Source organism: Portunus trituberculatus, chromosome 40, assembly GCF_017591435.1.
Source record: "Portunus trituberculatus isolate SZX2019 chromosome 40, ASM1759143v1, whole genome shotgun sequence".
Classification (NCBI taxonomy): Eukaryota; Metazoa; Arthropoda; class Malacostraca; order Decapoda; family Portunidae; genus Portunus; species Portunus trituberculatus.
This window is the reverse complement of record NC_059294.1, coordinates 10181157-10200000: the sequence shown is the minus strand read 5'-3', so window position 1 is coordinate 10200000 and position 18844 is coordinate 10181157. Positions and strand designations below refer to the sequence as shown.

At 44.9% G+C, this 18844-nt stretch overlaps 1 protein-coding gene across 1 annotated transcript in view; it reads right to left on the bottom strand.

Annotated features, from left to right (window-relative positions):
* Window positions 1–3547: 3547 nt before the first annotated feature.
* Window positions 3548–18844, bottom strand: part of LOC123516021 — a 44155-nt gene continuing 28858 nt past the window's right edge. The window contains exon 3 of the mRNA XM_045275020.1: window positions 3548–4399. Within this exon, the coding sequence (XP_045130955.1) occupies window positions 4187–4399 (213 nt within the window). The 3' untranslated portion in view covers window positions 3548–4186. The remainder of the gene's footprint in view (window positions 4400–18844) is intronic.

The following is an 18844-nucleotide window of genomic DNA, read 5'->3' as shown; positions in this document are numbered from 1 at the left end:
GTGGATGGGGGTGCAGGGATGGTGGATAAGGGTTAAGGGTAAGGCTAAGGGCGCGACCCATACAAAACTGCACTTCAAAGGGTGGTTCAGGCAAAAAGAGTACCGACACACCTGGGGAAGAAAGGGGAGAGAGAGAGAGAGAGAGAGAGAGAGAGAGAGAGAGAGAGAGAGAGAGAGAGAGAGAGAGAGAGAGAGAGAGAGAGAGAGAGAGAGAGAGAGAGAGAGAGAGAGAGAGAGAGAGAGAGAGAGAGAGAGAGAGAGAGAGAATACCCACAGACCCTCAGGTATCACATTAAAGAAAGGAAATGCAGATCAATTAATTTAATCCCACATATCCACCTACCCTTTTCCTCCTCCCACTCCTCCTCCTCCTCCTCCTCTTCCTCATCCTTATCCTCCTCTGCGGGAATCCTGATACCACGCCAAAAGATGAGGACTAAAGAGAAAACCAGTCAAGAGGAACAGATTAGAGAGTATAATTTTCCCTGATACCAGAGCACCAAGAGGTATTTTCTGCCTGGCTAGATTGAGGTCAGGAAGAAGAAGCTTATGGGGTGTTATGGGAGGAATCGAAAAGAAGAAGAATAGGAGAGGCAGGAGGAGGAGGAGGAGGAGGAGGAGGAGGAGGAGGAGGAGGAGGAGGAAAGAGAGGATTACAGTAGGGAAATGAAAAAAATGGGGTAAAGAAGTGTGAAAGAAAGGAAAAATAAGGAAAAAGATAACAGAGAGAGAGAGAGAGAGAGAGAGAGAGAGAGAGAGAGAGAGAGAGAGAGAGAGAGAGAGAGAGAGAGAGAGAGAGTTGACAAAACAGAAAAGAAAACAAACAATATAAACGGGTAGGCTTAGAAAAAGAAAAGGGATAAAAAACGAAACTGAGAATGAGACAGTGAGTGGACGAGAAGTAGAGGAGGAGGAGGAGGAGGAGGAGGAGGAGGAGGAGGAGGAGGAGGAGGAGGAGGAGGGTCAAGATATAAAGGGCAGGGAGGTGAAGGTCAGTGGTGTCAGCGACTTAGCCGAAGGAGAAGGAGGAGGAGGAGGAGGAGGAGGAGGAAGGAGAGGAAGGTAAAAGAAAAGAGGTGTATAGGTGGACAAGGGTAGGAGGAGGAGCAGGAGGAAGAGGAGGAGGAGGGACGGATCCTTTGACAACCGAACAGGAGGAAGAAGAGGAGGAGGAGGAGGAGGAGGAGGAGAAGGAAGAACACCTGCAGATAACGACAAGGATAAACGTTCGCTCACAATAAGAAAGGACGACATAAAAGCGAGAACGAGTGAATTAAATCAACTCAAAAATAGACTCGATCTAAACACAATGGAGACACAAACACACACACAACAAAACACGATATAATAGAAAAACGACCAAAACGGATAAGAGAAGCAGAGAGAGAGAGAGAGAGAGAGAGAGAGAGAGAGAGAGAGAGAGAGAGAGAGAGAGAGAGAGAGAGAGAGAGAGAGAGAGAGAGAGAGAGAGAGAGAGAGAGAGAGAGAGAGAGAGAGAGAGAGAGAGAGAGAGAGAGAGAGAGAGAGAGTCAGCAGAGAAGATGAAGGAGGAGGAGCAAGGAGAGAGAAAGATGGAAGAGAGAAGACGTGCTAGGTGAATGCAGAGAAGAGCAAGGGAGAGAGAGAGAGAGAGAGAGAGAGAGAGAGAGAGAGAGAGAGAGAGAGAGAGAGAGAGAGAGAGAGAGAGAGAGAGAGAGAGAGAGAGAGAGAGAGAGAGAGAGAGAGAGAGAGAGAGAGAGAGAGAGAGAGAGAGAGAGAGAGAGGTGGTGTACTCATAACAACGAGGATATATCACCACAGGGTAGATATGAGGAGGAGGAGGAGGAGGAGGAGGGAGGAGGAGGAGGAGGGGGAGGAGGAGATAGAGTAACGGTATAGAGAGCAAGAACGGTCGTATAAATAGGCAACAAATAGGTAAGAGTGGAAAAGAGACCCATGAAGGTTTCAATTGATGGAGAAAAGGAGAACGGAGGAAAGAAGAAAAAAAAATAGAAAGGGGAGGTAGAGAGGAAAGTAAAAAAAAGGGTCAGATAAGCAGGGAGGAGTAAGAGATAGAAGGAGATGGGGTGGAGAACGGGAGAAAGTAGAAAGATAAGGGGGAGAAATAAGGAAGGACAGAGGTGAGAGGCTGCGGTACTGTGGGAGGAAGAGGAGATAAGAAAAAGGGTGAGGGAGGAAGTGAGAAGGAGAGAGAAAAGTTATAGGTGGAAGATTTCATTATAAGTTTTTAATCCGTTCGGTACAGGGACGCATTTTTGCCTTGAGTTTTGCGTGTAATTAAACGATTTTGTTTACATTAGGAAGGGTCTATGGAAGTTCAAAAGAATAAAGGGCAGAGTCTTAACTATTCTAACACCCCACATAAGTTACTGAAGCTGTATACAACCACCATATAGTAACCAGAATGAATATGGAAACGCGTCATGGTACTGAAGGAGTTAAATCAGGGCGGAAAAAAAAAATGATAATGATGAGAAGAAACAAGTAGAGAGAGAAAAAAAAAACTGCAGTACTTGAAGACAAGATTGTTAAAATTAAGAAATGCGATGATAATATAGAAAAAAATGAAAAAGTGGAAAAATTTTGGTGAAGTAATAAAAGGTGTGTGTGTGTGTGTGTGTGTGTGTGTGTGTGTGTGTGTGTGTGTGTGTGTGTGTGTGTGTGTGTGTGTGTGTGTTAACTGTGAGTGTACAGCAAATGACCCGTGAACTATTACACTGGCACAGGGTCCCTTGCCCTCTCTCTCTCTCTCTCTCTCTCTCTCTCTCTCTCTCTCTTTAGTTTCGTTGATGTGGTACTATTTCATTCTGTCTCCTGTCCTTTAGTGTGTGTGTGTGTGTGTGTGTGTGTGTGTGTGTGTGTGTGTGTGTGTGTGTGTGTGTGTGTGTGTGTGTGTGTGTGTGTGTGTGTGTGTGTGTGTGTGTGTGTGTGTGTGTGTGTGTGTGTGTGTGTGCGTCCGAGCGCCAAGAAGAAATATCTAAACGACCTCTATTATGTAACTCCTCCTCCTCTTACTCTTCTTCCTCTTCCACGTTACTTTCTAAACCCTTACCATCTCCTCCTCCTCCTCCTCCTCCTCCTCCTCCTCCTCCTCCTCCTCCTCCTCCTCCTCCTCCTCCTCCTCTCCCTGTGCTCTCTCCACCTACTCGTTCTCATGCTCCTACCACCACCACCACCACCACCCTCTGTAGCAATCCCAGGTACATAAACTAATACTCTCGATGGGATCTGCACCTTTATTAGGACTTTATTGGAGAGTTACGAGCAATTTGGGTTCTATTCTGCACAGGTAGGGGCGGCGGACAGGTGTGACGGCCGCTAACAAGCCCCTCCAAACCCCCCCAACACCCCCTCACCCTCTCAAATACCTCTGGGAAGCAAGGCGGCAAGGGACACGAGAGGCCGAGACCTTTCTGTAGATGATCGAGTCTCAACCACTAAAATTACATAGCTAGGTATCCTGTTTACCCATTACTTTTCCTCTTATCAGAGAGACAAATGACGTGGGAGGGAAGGAAGGAGGTATGGGAGATAATGGCGTGCGTGGGAGGACGTGGGTACGGCGAGAAGGGGGCGTGGCTGGAGATGAAAGGCGAGGGGGCGTGTGATAAGGCGTGTGGGAGGTGTAGGAGGAAGTGTTGTGTGAGGCCGCGTAATCAGCCTTTATGCTCGGGAGTTGTGACCTCTGGCGCTCCTTCCTTCACAGAGAAGCCGCCCTTCACCCTTCCCTGCGTGTTTTATGAAGCACGTGGACCTGTTGAGGGTGTTCTGACGCGGGAGAAAACGGGATGAAAGAAAAGCGGCAAGCACTGACTCATCCACCTTCGCTCTGTTTAGTTTCCTCCCCCATGAACTGCCAGGAATCTCAAAAAACCCTCTATGAATCACGTATACTCGCATCCGTGTCGTGAATCATGTGAGGAACGAGAGCTCAGGGGACCGTTCATAATTCGGCAATATCCGGCCTCAGTGCCAAAGTTGGGCCGCACAAACGAGCACTTGGCAACCTGGGGGAACAAGTGCACGGAATGAGAGAGGAGATAAAAACTAGCACAATTTGAAAAGAGGAATGAGCTCCAAGCCATAAACATTTGCGCTGAGGAAAGAAAAGCAAAGGAGAAAATGGACTTGGGAGAAACTACGGGGGAGGAAACGAAGAATGAAACTGATTATCCGCTGTGAAATATTATGCGCATCCATATACAAGTGTAAACGTGGCGAGTAAATCCAGTCCGGCGACCGTTGGCCAGCGAGATGTAAATGTGTTTGAACTCTGCATGGCGAAAAAAAAAGGCAGTACTCCAGAAACAGGTGAATAGATAAGAAAATACTTGGAATAATTCACCTGGAGTTCACTTGAAATCGTTGAATCTTGGGAGTGGTGGTCGGCTTCCATGTCCTGAAAGAAACAAAAAGAACGTCGTAAGATAAAAAGAAATAAAATAAAAGGATAAGAGAACAGTGTCATAGCAGCCATAGCCTCCATATTGCTGCTGAGAAGGAATACTTAACCTTATACTGCTACTGGACGGCGAAAAAAGTAGCATCTCATCAATCTGAATCAAATAATAAACTTAATCAATGTTTTAAAGCGAGTTTTATAAAAAAAAAAGATAGCTGAGAATGACAGACTGATCATTTGGTTCAACAAGGCCAAGTGGCGCCCCTTCTTAAGACGATAAGAATATAAATATAGAGACAGAAAATATTTTAAAAACTAAATATAAACAGTTTTCCTAAAATCTTGCGTCCCTGAGTATTGGACGCGACTGTGATTTATGAGCCTGTTGATGGATCTTTAGGAGTGGCGGCGGTGTAGCTCGTGTGCTCTCCCAGGTTCGAGCCCCGCCACCTCTGCCCCTCCCCCTCCACCCATCGGACGGACCAGCGAACTCCCTCCATAAAACTTTACGGCACAGTCTTCCGGGTTGCGAGTTTTCGATAAGTTTCGAAAAGAGAAGAAAACTCGGCGTCAGATTTTTATAGAAGACAAGTCCTCACCGCTACGTAAACAGGGAGGAGTGGGATGAGGTGACTCGCTCTGTGTTTAGCGAACAAACGCGAATTTTTCTTACTTTAAGCGGTCACTTACGGATTATCAAACCATGTCTAACATCACCTTGGACTCTTGCAGCTTTATACTTAACTGAATACCAAAGCGTAGAAGAAGATATTAAGGGTCTATGCTGGAAGAAAAGACCATAAGAGTTGTAAGATGCCAGTAAGATTATACATGAGGCAGTTCTTGTATGAAACTTACATCCCTGCACCCTCCCATCATCTCTATCCATAAATTCATCTTATTTTCATACAAAAACTTCTTATTACCTTCACTAGCAAAATTAATACATAGACGAGGAGATAAATGGATTGAGTTCAGCTGGGTGTGTCTGAGGGAGGGAGTGACTGATTGATTTACTGATTGACTGAATGATTGATTGATTGCCAAAATTATTGACTGAACATGCTGCAGGAACTGAATCATACGTTACCTCATTCCAAAAGCTATGAAGTGATAAGATAAAAACATTCTAATAAGAAAAATAAATAACACTTCTTTAAACATCTACAGTCAGGCATACCAATAAAAGAAAAACAGGAACGAAGGAATTATGGAAGACGAATAGGAGAGAAAGATACGTTGTACTGTACCCTCTCTATGCTCCTCCCAAGAATCAGATCAGCCTTCGGTGGTGGCAAGAGTGGCCTAGTGACCCACACACGCCACTGAACTGCTGGTGAAGGGAGAGCAAACAGTTCTTAGTCTTTTATCGAACACCAGGACGATATGATGTTCCTTTTGCTTCCTTGTCCGTACCAAGCCATATCTTGAATGTTGCCTCGCTTTACCTCTTCAGTACTGGGACACATTTTTTCCTTGAGATTTGTGTACGATTAGACCATTTTATTGACATTAGGAAGGGTCTATGGAAGTGAGAAGATTAATGGCCAGTCTTCACTATTTTAATCCTCCCACATAAGTTTCTGAAGCTGTATGAAATCACCAAATAGTAAGCAGAATGAATATGGAAACGCGTCATGGTATTGAAGAGGTTAATTCAGTAACTAATCTTGTATTCATGGAGGAAGATGAGTGGGAAGAAATATATATTGGTTTATTTTCATATATTGGTTTATTTTCTTATTGGATTTCAAAGTTTATTACGATGTTGAAAGTGTGTACGTGTTATTGGTGATCGTTTGTCGCTCGTTATATTTTTGTTCGTCTTTCATTTTTCGTTTCCTTTATTTTTTAGCTCTTCATCCTCCGTTTCTCTCTCTCTCTCTCTCTCTCTCTCTCTCTCTCTCTCTCGTCCCCACGCAAGGGCGGATGTCATCGTGTGGGTCTCAATATGTCTCCTGCCCGTTTCTCACTCTCCGGTAGCTCAGTGGTTAGAGCGCTGACACACACAGCCAGAGGACCAGGGTTCGATTCCCTGGCCGGGTGGAGATATTTGGGTGTGTCTCCTTTCACGTGTAGCCCCTGTTCACCTAGCAGTGAGTAGGTACGGGATGTAAATCGAGGAGTTGTGACCTTGTTGTCCCGGTGTGTGATGTGTGCCTGGTCTCAGGCCTATCCGAAGATCGGAAATAATGAGCTCTGAGCTCGTTCCGTAGGGTAACGTCTGGCTGTCTCGTCAGAGACTGCAGCAGATCAAACAGTGAAACACACACACACACGAGCTAGATTTTCATTTATTTATTTATTTATAGCATTTCTTTATCGATTCCTATTTATTCTAGATGTATTCCTTTTTCGTGATCAGCAATACAACCTGCTTTTTTTCTTCCCCTTCTAAATACGACCCGTCCCGCTGCGCACCGTCCACCCCCCTGTCCTTGTCTTCTTCTGCCCCTGTCCGCCCCAACCCCTGTCCGTCTGTCTCTTCCCCGCCAGGCAACATGTAAGGTCCTTTTTCACACACTAGAGGGAGGCAAAGGAGGCCGTATTGGTGTCTCTTGGGTGGAATGGCGGTGGTGACGCGACCTGATAACACCATCCAGATCTCTTCCTCTTCTTCCTCCTCCTCCTCCTCCTACTCTTTTTCTCTTACCTATACAAACAATGGGAGACGTAGATGAAACTTTCTTTTTATGTTGTGGATACTTTTTCTTTCTAATAATGTAATGAGTGTTCAGAAGACTAATAAGGACAGAGAGAAGTGCTGTTGTTTGAAATGCCTTGGAAGTCCTATAGTTTCTCCTCTCAATACAACAAATTACAATTCTCCTCCGCCTTCTCCTCTTTCTCGCTACATCCTTCAGTCCCCTTCATCTTCTCTTTCTCATAATGCAACTTCCTCCTCCTCCTCCTCCTCCTCCTCCTCCTCCTCCTCCTCCTCCTTCTTTTTCTCCTCCTCTAAGTACATCCCACCGTCAAATTTTTCCTGGTAAATTCCCTCAGCCTGCCACGCCCCTGAGCACCAGTGTGGGCCAGGTGGGGAGGTCCGGGCCGCCCCACGCACGCCTGACACTCCAGACACTCGACATGCACACGCAGGCACCGGGGCGACATTCCTCCTCGGCTGACTGCCCTCTTGGAACTTTCCTCTCAATACCACTAATGAGAATACACCTGAGGGAACACACCTGGGGGAATAGTACACCTGTTACACACCTATTGGACTGAGGCCGAGATAGTGGTGTTAGTGGTGGTAGTAGTGGAATCTTCAGTCTCCTTTAGCCTTCCTTAGTCTCCTCAGCGACACACAAGTCTTATCTCCCGCCTCTTATGAGAACCCAAGTGTATTACAGCCAACACCGGCCCCGTCAGATTACAGGGGAATAAATTAAGATAAGAGCCGCGTGTGTACATCTCTATACAGGCGCGGGGAATAACGTCAAGGCGAGGCTTGGGGAGGCTGAGGTATGCTGCTCAACCCTGACCATCCATCCAGAAAGCGACATGACTGTGGCTCGCAGGGAGGCAAGCACCCGGCCATTGTCCAAGGGTGTGTGGCAGGTCGGGACAGCAAGCACGAGAAGGATTAATGTTCAGAATGCTTTTTTTTTTCCTGTTTATAATTCGCATTGTCCGGGAGTATCGTGTCGTAAATACTGCCTCGCTCACAGGATTTCTCAGCAGTGTCATCCTAAGTATCGTAAATCCTTCGGCCACAATTGAAACACGTCTTTTCCCTCCCATCCACTAATTAGCCAGGTGTGACGGCGCTGGCTCAGGTAACAGCAGCGTAAACAGAAGGGGAGGGTCAAGGGGAGAGAGGGAGGAAGAGGAGCACACCTGACCACCCTACAAACAACTTCATTTACAAACAAAAGGTTATTGTCCCCGCCAGTGTTCCTGTGACCTGCCTGCAGGCCAAGGTTTATCCCGAGTGGCCTACCCGAGGACCACGCGCCACAACCACCACCACCACCACCACCACTACATTTTCCTTCTCTTTATCTCCACCATTCTCTTGCTGCTCCTTCTTCTCCCCCACCTTTATGTCCCTCTCTCTCCTTATCTCTCTTCCTCTCCTCCTCTTCCTCCTTGTCCTCCTCCTCCTCCTCCTCCTCCTCCTCCTCCTCCTCCTCCTCCTCCTCCTCCTCCTCCTCGCCCTCTAGTCCTCTGGGTGGAGTTGCATCCTCATCTTGATCTCATTTATCTGTTTGTCACTTTGCCTCATTTTCTTCCTTTTAAGAATAACAAACTGAATATATTTTAATCATAAACACATTATTCATATTATTTTGATAGTGGTATCGTTCACTACTACTATCACTACTACTATCACTTTTACTACTACTACTACTACTACTACTACTACTACTACTACTACTACTACTACTACTAGCTTACTACATAAAATTAGTCTTTTTCATTAAGTTTACCGTGCATATTCTTCTGCTCCCTTTTCTTCTTGCTCTTTCTTCTTTTAAATTACCCTTCTCTCCATCACCACCACCTCTACCTCCTTCACCATCTAGTCCTCTTCCTGTTGCTCCTCCTCCTCCTCCTCCTCCTCCTCCTCCTCCTCCTCCTCCTCCTCCTCCTCCTCCTCCTCCAGCTTCTTGAAGTGTATTCCCGTCACGTGCCAGTGTTCCCTCTCGTCACCATTAGCTCCTGCTGTTCCCTCTTGCTGCTTTTACTTTAAAGTCGCCGGCCACTGCTACTTTACTGCTGGGACTGTAAGCGCCACTCGCCCGATACTTGCCCACTGCGTTAAGAAGCGTAGTTTTACATTTGAGCTTAACGGTGGTGCGGAAGAATGAGTGCGTTCACCTACATGCAAAGAGGAAGAGGAGGAGAAGGAGTAGGAGGGGGAGGAGGAGGAGGAGAAGGAGGAACAGGGAGACAGGACAAGGGAGGAACAAACAGCAGTAGATGGGGTTGTTTGTGTGGGATTCTGTTATTTAAAAGTGAAGAAAATATGACTGCAAGTGAGAGAAATAGGAGGAACTGGAGATGAATAAGGAAAAGAAGGAGGATGATGATGATGATGATGATGATGATGATGATGATGATGATGAGGAGGAGGAGGAGGAGGAGAGGGAGGAGGAGGATAATGTGAAGGAAGACTAGGGAAAATGCGGAAAAAAAAGCAGAGGATACATGTTGTAAAGGAAGAAAAAAAAAGAAAGATCAAAGAGTTGGGTAATTATCAGGTCTTTTCTTTTATTGGAAAGGAAAAAAGGAGATGGAAGAGGATGACTTTTAATCCCTTTAAAACATAACGCGTTTTCATATTCATTCTGCTTACTATTTGGTGATTTTATACAGCTTCAGAGACTCATGTGGAGTATTAGAATAGTGAAGACTCTGGCCATTAATCTTCTGACCTCCATAGACCCTTCCTAATGTCAATAAAATGGTCTAATCGTACATAAATTTTAAGGTAAGAATTAGAGGAAAGAAAGGTGGAGTAATAGAATGGCTAGGATGGAGAGAATGAGAACAAGGCAGATGGGAAAACAAATAATAGAAAGAGAAATACTGTCATTCTTTCTATTTGTCCTTTGTGTTTGTAAGAAAGTGCCAAGGATGATATGCCTCCGTGCACACACACACACACACACCCACACCCACACACACACACACACACGCACACACACACACACACACACACACACACACACACACACACACACACACACACACACACACACACACACACACACACACACACACACACACACACACACACACACACACACACACACACACACACACACACACACACACACACACACACACACACACACACACACAGAAAGAAAAAAAAACACGGCTTGAGCTTCGAGACTTGCCAGGTGGTGAGACAAAAAAAAGTTTATGTTGCAAACGAAGAGAGAAAAAAAAAATATTGAAAACTGACAAGTCAAGGAGGTTCGGTTTTCTGCGAATACATATGTACTAATAATTTGCTAAGAGCGAGTATTATCTCTCTCTCTCTCTCTCTCTCTCTCTCTCTCTCTCTCTCTCTTAGAACACACCCAATGAATTATTATAACATTTATCTATTATTATTTTTTTGTAACATGTAGCCTTCACAGTTCACTTCCTGGTCTTATTTAAAAATCTTTCTGGTAAAAATCTGCAAAGTCCGTGACCTCTTCATATTCTCGTTCATATTTTACATTTATCGATCTTTGTACTTCCTTTTTTTTTCAGTTCGCTTTGTCTACACACTGTTTGTTTACACTCGCTGCTGAAAAACATAAACACATAATAATCGCTCTTACTAAAAAATAAACCTGTCTTTTTTTTATTTATTCCTTCCTCCTTTTTTTTTCTCTCGATTCCAAAACCAAAAAAAATATTCCTCCAATTTTATTTTTCTTCTCGAGTGTATATTTTTTTTGTGTGTATTTATGTTTCTTGGAGTGAAATTTTGTAGTATATTCCTGTATTTGTATTTACTCAATTTTTTTCTTCCTCCTTTCCTCGTCTTGTTTCTCGTGCCCCGCCCACCCTCACATCCTGCTGCCCCATGTACTTACCGCGGGTGTGTCCTCTGCCTCTCCCTCTCCACCCGTGCCACTCCTTTCCTTCCCTGCCTCTCCATCCTCCTCTTTCCCCTCCCTTCCCTCTCATGCTACGCCTCATCTTCCTCTTTTCTCTGCTATCCCTCTCTTATTTCCTCTCATGTTATATCTCTCCATATTCTCTTTTGCTTTTCCATTTTTGCTTTTCCTTCTCTTCGTTTTCCCCTTCCCTCTAGTGTTAGACATCCCAATTCTCTCCTTTCTTTCTTTTCCTCATTTTTTCCTTCTTTTTTTTATTTTCCTCTGTCACCCATTTACATCACCTTCTTTCTCCTCCTTTCTCTACATTGTTTCGTCTTCCATCTTCTATTTTCTCCCCTTTTTTCATTTTTATTCTTTCGTCTTTATTTATCACCATCACTTCCTTCTTTTCCTCTAATTTGTCTCCTCCTCATCCTTCTTCATCTACTTCCTCCAATACTATTTTTTTTCCCATTACTTCAGTTTCTCCTTCATCCCAACCACCACCACCACCACCACCAACATCACCACCAACCCGCCCTCTGCTATTCACGCCCCCGCCCAGTTCGCAGGTAACGCCCCGTCCCGCCCCTCCCTGGACCCCCCGCCGGCAGGTTAGTTTAGTACGTGCCTTGCCTACACATCCACTCGCCTTTATTAATTATGAAAGCAGTGTTCGTCTCATATTCACGCCTCCAGTTTGGAAATGACACGCGTCTATAAGGAGATTATTCTAAGTGGAGGTTTAAAAGCTGAGTCATGGGATTAAATAGTCTAGGATGCGTGTTTGTGTGAGGGTGTGATGGTGCGAGTAAGCTGGAGAGATGATGGAGCGGTGTTATTTTTAGTTTAGTCTTCAAGAGCTGTAAAGAATCACGTTTATTTTCTTTTTTTACAATTATCTGTTCTATTTTTTCTTCTTTGTCAATTTTATCTTGCTTTTTCTTGTCGTTTCCTCATCATTTTCTTTCTTCTCGTTCTTGTCCTACCGCTCCTTTAAATCCTCCTCTTTCTTGTCCTTCTCCTCCTCTTCTACTATCACTACCAACTCCTCCTCCTCCTCCTCCTCCTGGTAATTTGATAACTAGAACTGTATCACATAGTTCAGGTGTGGTCTCATAAATGTTGCACATATGTAGCTTCTTTTTCTATACCTCCTCCTCCTTCTCCTAATCCTCCTCCACAACGCAGGACCCCCCACAGGTGTCTGCTCGCCCACCACCCGCCACCAGCGTTTATTAAGAGAAGCAGCAAAAGATTAGACACATACATTATACCTGACAGGGTCCCGGATACGCCGCGCAAGGCCGTCACTGGCAGAGAAGGAAAGAAGAGCTAGGAAATCAATGGAAAACTGCTGGCCAAGTGAATCGTGTGTGTCTGGATGTGTGTTGTGTGTATGTGTGAGTGTAATGGGAAGCTGATGTTTTTTTTGTTTTTGTTAGTTATTCTGGATGTGTGTTGTGTGTATGTGTGAATGTATTGGGTAGTTGATGTTTAGTTTTATTTGTTAGTTTCTCTCTCTTTCTCTCTCTCTCTCTCTCTCTCTCTCTCTCTCTCTCTCTCATAGGAAGAAACGTGGAAACAAAAACAGTGAAAAAAAGAGGGAAGGAAAGAATTAGTGAAAAGGAAGTGTGTGAAGACTTGATGGAGAGAAGAAAAGAAAAACAAAACAAAAAGGAAATGACAGTCAGAGGAAAGAGAAGAGAGGAAAAACTAAAGAAAGAAAGGGAGAAAAAGTAAGAAAAGGAGAAATAGAGCTGAAAGAGAATGAGGGAAAAGCAAGAGGGAAAATAAAGAGGAAAATTGTGAAATGAACATGTAAAAGTCAACGAAGTCAGGCAGCCAAGTGGTGAGTCAGGAAACAAAAACTTGACGTAATGAAAGTGAAAGAAAAGAAGGAAAGAAAGAGAGAAAGAAAGAGTCACAGGGAGGCGAGGGAAAGTGACGCAGAAGTAAACAAAACATGGGGACGGGAAGCTGACGTGTGTGTGTGTGTGTGTGTGTGTGTGTGTGTGTGTGTGTGTGTGTGTGTGTTTGAATGAACTGTTGTACTTGAAGTCATACGTGAAAATGCACACAGACTGAAAAAAGCTCAAATGTATTATGCACACACACACACACACACACACACACACACACACACACACACACACACACACACACACACCATTAATTTTTTTCCTTAACACCTCCCTCCTTCCTCTCCTCCTTCCTTCCCTCCATCTCACCCACCTGTTTAACATTCTTTCCCTTCTTCCTCCCTTTTCATCATTTGTTTCTTATTCCCCTTTTCCTTTACGTTCTCCATCACTGCTTTCTTGCTCCTTGTTTATTTTATCTTTTTTTTCATTCCTTTTTTTTAGTCATTCAATACTTTCATTCTCTTATTTACTTCCTCATTCCTTATTTTTCTTCCTTCATTCCTTCATCTCTTTCTTCGTTTTCTCCCTGTAGACTATTCATCCTTTCTTTATTCCACACATTCCTTACTTTCTTCGTTCATTCATTCATTCATTCATACATTCTCTTTTTCTTTTCCATATTGTCTTACTTCGCATTCCTTGAAATCGTTACGCTACATCACACACACACACACACACACACACACACACACACACACACACACACACACACACACACACACACACACCTGCCCTAGCACCTGCCCGGACGTTTCACCTGAGTTGTGTTGGTAAACCTCACAGTCAACACACAGGACCCACCTTGCCCCATTCACCTTCGCATACACGGACATCGACCTCCCTCCACCCCCCACCCTCCATCTCTCTCTCTCTCTCTCTCTCTCTCTCTCTCTCTCTCTCTCTCTCTCTCTTCTTTCCTAATGACCGATTTATTTTATTGACAGCTTGCCAAAAGAAATAGAGAGAGAGAGAGAGAGAGAGAGAGAGAGAGAGAGAGAGAGAGAGAGAGAGAGAGAGAGAGAGAGAGAGAGAGAGAGAGAGAGAGAGAGAGGGTGGCAGAGGACAGAAGAGCAGAAGGGCGATGCAAGTAGAGATAAGGTTAATGTACAACTGCCAGGTGGTCTTGTAGCGCCGCCCTCCTCCTCCTCCTCCTCCTCCTCCTCCTCCTCCTCCTCCTCCTCCTCCTCCTCCACTAACACCTCCTCCCTCTCCTCTTATCCTTACTCTCCTGTACTCTATATCACACACCACCACCCCTACCACAGCTATCACCACTATCCCCACCCTCTATTTCTCCATCCCTTCATCAGTATCTCCTCCTCCTCCCCCCCTCCTCCTCCATTACCTCACCTAACACCTCACCACTCTACTCTTTCCTCTACTCTGCATCTTTTACTCACTTTTATACCAGCCACCACCATCACAACCATTACCCACACTCTCTGTTCCTCCGTTAGTACCTTCAGGAGTCCACTAGCCAGCCTGCACATCCGTCCGTCCGCCTACCGCCCGCACTCTCATCACCTACTCCCACACGCCGCCTGATTTACTGTCCTGTTAAGAGCCGCTTTTTCGGGCGGAGTTGGTGTGTGGGCTGCAGTGCCACAAAAGCCCAAGCCCACGCCCCTTCGTCTGGTTAATGAAGATTTAAGCCTGACTGCAGTTCATAGCGCCTGACGCGGCCTGTCTAGGGGGCGGGGTCTCGGCGGGTGAAGGAAGAATAGCAATGTCTACGCCTCCTCCTCCTCCTCCTCCTCCTCCTCCTCCTCCTCCTCCTCCTTTTTTTCTTCTTCTTTCCTCTCATCTTATCTTGTTGCTGTTGCTGGAAGGTGCTCGGCTTATGAGGATGTGGTAACGGGGAGAATAGAATGAAGGGAGGAAAGTGCTGTAGTGTGGTGCAACGTGGGAAGAAGAGAAAAGGGAAGAGTAGGAAAGATAAATAATTAAGTGACAGGATATTTAAAGCAAAAAAATGAAAAGAAAGCTTGAATTTCTTTGCTACGTCTTCTCTTCTCGGAGGTTGATACAGACAGAGAGAGAAAAGAAAAAAAAGAATGAAAGGATAATTGTGTGAAACTGTATTATTAAGAGGGAAAAGAAACTGACACGTACTCCACAGCTTCAATTTTGTTCTTGGTTTGGTAATAGATGAAGGTGAACTGGGTCAGAGAGAGAGAGAGAGAGAGAGAGAGAGAGAGAGAGAGAGAGAGAGAGAGAGAGAGAGAGAGAGAGAGAGAGAGAGAGAGAGAGAGAGAGAGAGAGAGAGAGAGAGAGAGAGAGAGAGTAAAACCGCAACACCATAACGGGACAGAATAAAGTAGATGGAAAAAATTTAAGTACCTTTTGAGGATTAACCCTTCATGTCACAACCCTCTCGACCCCTTCCTCCTTTCCCTCTCTTCCTCTCCCTTCCTCTCTCACCTTTCTCCCTTTCCCTTTCATCACTCTTACCAGTTCATAGACTCACTCCACCTCACTCCAATTTCCTTCACCTGTTCTTTGCTCTTCCTTTACTTTATACAATGGGACAAAAGGCAACGGACTCTGTGTATATTAAAATGGAGATAGGAAGGTATATTTACTCCTATTTTTTTTTCACCCTTAATTCATACCACCAATCACTCTCTTCTTCGTTTTCTTCGTCTTCTTCTCCTACATCACCTCCTTCTCTTCCTCCTCTTCCCCTACCATGCAGCGTCGTGTCGCGTTGTCATGAACATCTGAACGTCGCCTTAATTGGTCAGAGTTATGTGGAGTTGCGCTATGGAAATGACTCGCATCGCTCAGCTCACCCCAGCCTCGCCAGGAGTAAGAGAAGAGAACACTCCCTTCCCCTAACCAACCCACTCCACTCAAGAAGGAAAGAATGGACCTCCAAAAATGTGCAATACTCATTAAACGTGTCAGGTATTATCGGTATATTTTTGCAGTCACAATATGTCTTGGTTTGCGTCAACGTGGCATTCCCCGCAAGACCAGTTTTCATGCGAGGTTTAATTGGTAGTGATGGAGCTTGACATGCGCTTTGATGTACAGTACGTGCCGTCATGCACTGGATAGGAGAGGAAGGGATGGGTGGAAGTGTAGGAAAGGGAGAGGGGAAGAATCATGCACTCACTCCTCAAAGATCAGCAAGAAGTTAAAACGTGTATAATGAATGCAGCGGGGTTAGAAATTAGATACACAATAATTGAGCTATTTTACCGCTCGCTTAGAGGTGTAAATATTCAAGAGGACTCGAACGTTATCAGGCGGTGGGCGGAGCAAACAAGATCTTAACAAGCACAACACGTACAGCCACAGTGTATTAGACAAGCTCCTTAATATCGCCGAGTATTTTATAGGCCTGGGCAGCCCAAAGGAACGCCGCTCACGCTACGATGACTAATACAAACAAAGCGTCGACCCAACAGAGACAAATACCAACATTACAAACACTCCCCCATTGGCCGCGGGACCGCCAGGGAGCGCTAGATTAGGTTGGTATTCCTGCAGGGTGGTCACCGCAGAAAAGAAGATGAAGAAGAAGAAGAAAAAGAAGAAAGAAAATAGAAAGAAAACGATAAAAACGAATTAAACGAGAGATCAAAAAGGAAAGAAAAAATAAGAACACGAATTAATCAAAGAAAAGGAAGAAGGAAGAAAAGGAGGAGGAAAGGAAGATGACGACTAGGGAGAAGAAGGAGGAGGAGGAGGAGGAGGAGGAGGAGGAGGAGAAGAAAGAGGAGGCTGATTAGTATTCCAGCAGAGGAGGACAAAACACGGCGACGCAGGGCACTCCGGGGAACCTAACAGCAATAGCCTGGTTCTGCAACATTAGGGGAATGGGTGAGGAAGTTCCCCGGGCCGAGAGACGCTCCGCTTTGGCCACGAAGGAACTAGGAGAGCGGGACCCAAGGGTAGTGGTGATGGTGGTCATTGTGGTGGTGGTGGTGGTGGATGTGGTGGTTCTTTAATCTGTGACTCTTCCTTGACTCTTTAGTTTATTCTGCTGTCATTGTGTTCTCTCTCTTTCTCTCTCTTTTCTTCGGCCCCTCTTTCACTCAGTTCCTTCTTGGTGGTTTGGTGTGTCTGTTGTGATTGTTGTGGGTTGGTAAAGAGAAGATACAAGACAGTGGTTTGATGGAAAGTTTGGTGTCAAGTTGTTGTTTTTTGTTTCTCCTTTGTTTTTGGTCAGGGTGTTATTGTTATGTTCTTGATTAGACGTTGTTGTATTCTTTTTTTTTTTCATCTGTGGTTGTTTCTGTTATTGTCGCTGTTTTGTGTCCTTCTTACTTATATCTGGCTTATGTGTGCTCGTCAGATTTTACTTCCATGTTCCTTCTTTATTTCTTATCATTGTTTCATGGACAGCATTGATATTTTTTTTTTTTTTTTTTTTTTGTATTTTCGGCTAACTAATTATTCGTCTCCTTTTTATACTCCGTCCATTCCTTCTTCAGCTACTACCACAACCATCATTATCTCCCGCTGCTTCACCACCACCACCACCACCACCACCACTACCGGCTACCCTTAATGGTCCTGTCTGTACCTGTTTTCACTTTCTTCAATGCTCTCACTCATGCTATTCCAACGATGCTGTGTCGCTTTCTGGGAACCCTTGCAGACCAGTCCAGCATCCCCACCCTCCACCATCATCACCACCACCACTCCTTGCCTGATAAGAGTGAAAACATAGTACGGGGACATAGGGGCGTTTCCAAACAACCCGGATGCATGAGGGCAGGTAGAGTCCTCCCTTTCACATTTCCACAGACTTAGGGACGTTGGATTAGACATTTTTTCTCTCTCTTCTATCGCCATTTAGTGTTGACAGGAGCTCAGGGACAAATGGTGTTGGTTAAGGAATGCCTATAGTGGACTTAAGGCTTAGTAAAAGAGTGATATAGTGTTTGTGAGTCACTATTGGAATCAGCATTACTCTATAACTATATTTTTAAAAGGTTTCGCCATCTTCACTCGTCTCCAGGAAAAGTTTTAGATATTTTCAAGTGTATTCATAATCCTATTCACATTTCAATAAAAAATTAGTGTGGCCAGCTGGAAAAAAAAGAAAGAAAAAACATCATGTGAACAAAAGTAATCGCCTCTTTGGCCTTTAACCTCTTCAGTACTGGGACACATTTTATCCTTAAGATTTGTGTACGATTAGATCATTTTATTGACATTAGGAAGGGTCTATGGAGGTCAGAAGATTAATGAGTTTCTGAAGCTGTATAAAATCACCAAATAGTAAGCAGAATGAATATGGAGTCTTGGTATTAAATAGGTTAAAAATAGTTCTCATGAGCCCAAAAGTGTGTAAAGGAATACAACTCTGTCCCTGATGGATCCTCTTCCTGCCTACCAGCTTGCCTGACGGGGAAGGCCACTAGTGAGACCGTTTTGGCTTTGTGTACGTCCAACTTATTGCCCGGGTGTCTAGCGTCGCCTCGCAGGAAGGACGAGTGAACACTGAAAAATTATCTACTTGAATCCTGACACCCTCCTCCTCCTTCCCGAGCCTCCACACCCGCCCGGACCTCTCAGTGTGACCAAGCTGGGAGCCGCGCGAGTGCTGGGGGAGACAATCCATGGGCGGAACAGTGGTGAGGGCGATAAAGTGGAGACCCGACACAAAACGAAGTAAATGTCCGTGAATAACATATAATTTGAGAGCGATAATTTCTTTGCTGCGGCGGAATGCGTGTACGACTTTTTTTTATGGTGTGTGTGTGTGTGTGTGTGTGTGTGTGTGTGTGTGTGTGTGTGTGTGTGTGTGTGTGTGTGTGTGTGTTTGTGTCGTTGCGTGCGTGTGTGTGCGCACGTCGAAGTTAAAAGCAGTTTACATAATGGACCTTTTATCAGCCTTATCTCCATCGACAAACGTTTCGGACACCTCTCCTTCGCCTTATAGAACGCCGGCGGGAGGGAATAGAGTGCAGTGTTTTTCATCCCCTCGTCTCCTCATGTCTACGTAAATGTAA